We start from the raw sequence: 2,715 nt of genomic DNA, 5'->3' as shown, positions 1-2,715 counted from the left end.
AAGAGTGCCTGGAGTTTTGATATGGATGTTGGCAGTAAAGGCTACAGAAGTGTCAGGGAGACCGGGTACAGCATGAGGGTAGCAGCAGTCGTGATTGATGACCAGTCTTTGTCTATTCTACTTGGCATTTTTTTCTCTGTACTTACTGCTATCTCAGTTTTTACTTGCTTTAATGACACTCTCATTTTCTCTTCTGAGACTTACCCAGAGACTGCCTACTCACCCTACTATGTGCAATGTGCTGTTGTTTTACTAAAGTCTTCTTGAGGCATGCCATAAGACTCTCAGAAAGCAAGAAGACAATCTTTAGTTGAAAAGCCAGGAAGGAGAGTCTCGCAGTATTTACCAGACCCAGTGGAGCCTCTAAACACACTAGGCATATTTCTGGCTCCTCTCCTCTCATGGGGAGTTAGACTGAGGTGAGAAGCATTGAGCTATGCTCTGCTGTGGGCTAAGAGCGGAGGCTGTTTGACTAGTGCAAGGTGCTGTTGAATTAGGATGGGTAAGCCACCCCCAACAGCCAGAATAGAAGCCTCTATTTAGGACTGAGTTTGCTTTTATGCTTTTGCAGAGGCTGTTGAATATGATGAGAGACAGAAAAGAAAAGGCTAAAGTAAGTACAGGATCACAGGGTTTTCAGGGTTTATTATACATTGTCATACATAGTCAAAGATTTAGTCACAATACTAGGAGGCAAATACTAAGGCAAAGGTCTACACTAACGACAGTCGTCCCGCCCCACCCCCACCCCCTGGAAGGGGCTCTGATATCTAAGGTAAGGATTGAACTCCTTGGGGGTGGATGCTGGAAACATGTCCTGTTTTCCAGTCTGTCATAGGCACGAAGAAGGTCAGGGCCAGGCAGATCCATAGATGAGTGGGTCAGCCAGGGACCTGAGGACGTGTGGTGGACGGCTCTCTTCCCTTATGTGGGATGGTTGGAGAGTCTCTGGGACACTGGGGTGGTTGTTTTAGTTTTGGCATCACTGCACTTCCTGGTTATGCCTCTGTTTCTCTGTAGTGAGCAAGCTGTCTCCTTTCGCTGGTTGGGTTGGTTGAGTCTCTTGGACTTGGCCAGTGCTCGGTCTGACTTGTTCTATCTGCTTCTCCTGCTGTGTCAGGTGCTCCTGTGGTTGTTCATTCTTCCGTTCCTGTCGCTCATCTTTCTTTCCTAGGTCTTGATCCCGTCGCTGGTCCAGGAGTTCCTTCTCCTGTTCCAGGTGTGAGTCATCCAGCTGCTGTTCCCCTGAGGCTTTCTCTTGCTTAAGGGACTGACCTAAGCTTTGTGTTCCTTGATAACCTTCCTGCTCCGTACTGTGCTGCTGCTGCTTTCCAAGGTGCAGATCAGGCTCCTGCAGCTTCTGCTTCTGTTTCTGCTGCAGTTCAGGCTCCTGTGACTCCTGATGCTGCTGTTTTCCCAGGTGCAGTTCAGGCTGCTGTGACTCCTGATGCTGCTTCTCTCCCAGGTGCGCGTCTGGTTCCTGGGACTCCCGATCTTGCTGCTTTCCCAGGTGCAGTTCTGGTTCACAGAGCTTCTGCTTCTGATGCTGTCTCAGATGCAGCTCCTGTGAGCGCTGTTGCTGTTGTTGATGCCCCAACTGCAGCTCCTGCTCCTGTGGCTCCAGGTGCACCTGTTCGTGGTGCAGTTCCTGCTTCTGCGGTTCCTGCTTCTTCTCTGCTGGGATCAGTCCCTGCTCCTCAGAAGCTTTCTGCTGCTGACCCAGACACAGCTCTGGATCCTGCTGCTTCTCCTTCTGGTGCTGTCTCAGGCTCAGTTCCTGTGGTTTCAGGGTGTCTTGCTGCTGCTGCTGCTGCTGCTGCTGCTGCTGCTGCTGCTGCTCTTGTCCCAGGCACAGCTCCTGTCCCTGTGGCTCTTGATGCTTATGCTGTCCCACATGCAGTTCTTGCTCTTTCTGGTGCTGCCCCAGCTGCAGCTCCTGTGGTTCCTGTGATGGCAGCTGCTCCTCCAGATGCAGTTCCTGCCCCTGTATCTCCTTCTGTGGGGTTTTCACAGACAGCTGTTGCCCTTGTGGTCCCTCTTGCTGCTGCTGCTGCTGCTGCTGCTGCTGCTGCTGCTGCTGCTGCTGCTGCTGCTGCTGCTCACATTCTTGCTCAGGCAGCCTCACCACAGGACTTGTGCCCTTCTCCTCTTGTTGAGGGGAGCCCTTCTCTTGGGGCTCAGAGAATACCTTCTGGCACTGTGTAGGCTGTGAAGTTGGCTGCTTTGTTTGTTCCTGCTGGGTGTGAGCTGGAGGGCACACAGTCTTGAGGGATTCCTGAACCGCAGCTGGGGCAGTCACTGGCAATGTGTGTTGCTGGGACATCTCGGAAGCTTCTATAGCCCAAACTGAAAAACAGAAGGATCAGAGGTTGGACTGAAAGCAATGGAAACAGATGAACCACTAAATAGGCAGGATATACATAATGGCCCCGCTTCTTGGCAACCTTACTCTTGAATAGGGCCATTTCCAACTTCCATAGCTTTGATTCCTGCAGGCAAAGGAAGGGTGGGAATGGTGAGCGCACAGAAAAGCTCTTCTATGAGCTCAACGGAGGGGTCTTTCTCCAAAGAGGTTCTGCAAGAGTGGAGTGGTTATTAATTAATTTGCTTTTGTTTAGTCTTTCCTTGTTTTCTGGGAAGATGATTTCTGGGATTTCATCACAGTGCAAAGGAAACCTTTGAAAAATAAAGACCTCACAGAGGACCCTGGGAAGG

The 2,715-nt window shown here is 50.8% G+C and overlaps 1 protein-coding gene across 1 annotated transcript; it reads right to left on the bottom strand.

The window, feature by feature from the left end:
- Positions 1-982: 982 nt before the first annotated feature.
- Positions 983-2,323, bottom strand: Ivl (involucrin). Its single transcript, XM_075979091.1, has one exon. The coding sequence runs from the start codon at positions 2,321-2,323 to the stop codon at positions 983-985; it is 1,341 nt and encodes a 446-aa protein (XP_075835206.1).
- Positions 2,324-2,715: the final 392 nt, after the last annotated feature.

Source organism: Microtus pennsylvanicus, chromosome 7 (assembly GCF_037038515.1).
Source record: "Microtus pennsylvanicus isolate mMicPen1 chromosome 7, mMicPen1.hap1, whole genome shotgun sequence".
Taxonomy (NCBI): Eukaryota; Metazoa; Chordata; class Mammalia; order Rodentia; family Cricetidae; genus Microtus; species Microtus pennsylvanicus.
This window is presented reverse-complemented; position numbering and strand designations above follow the sequence as displayed.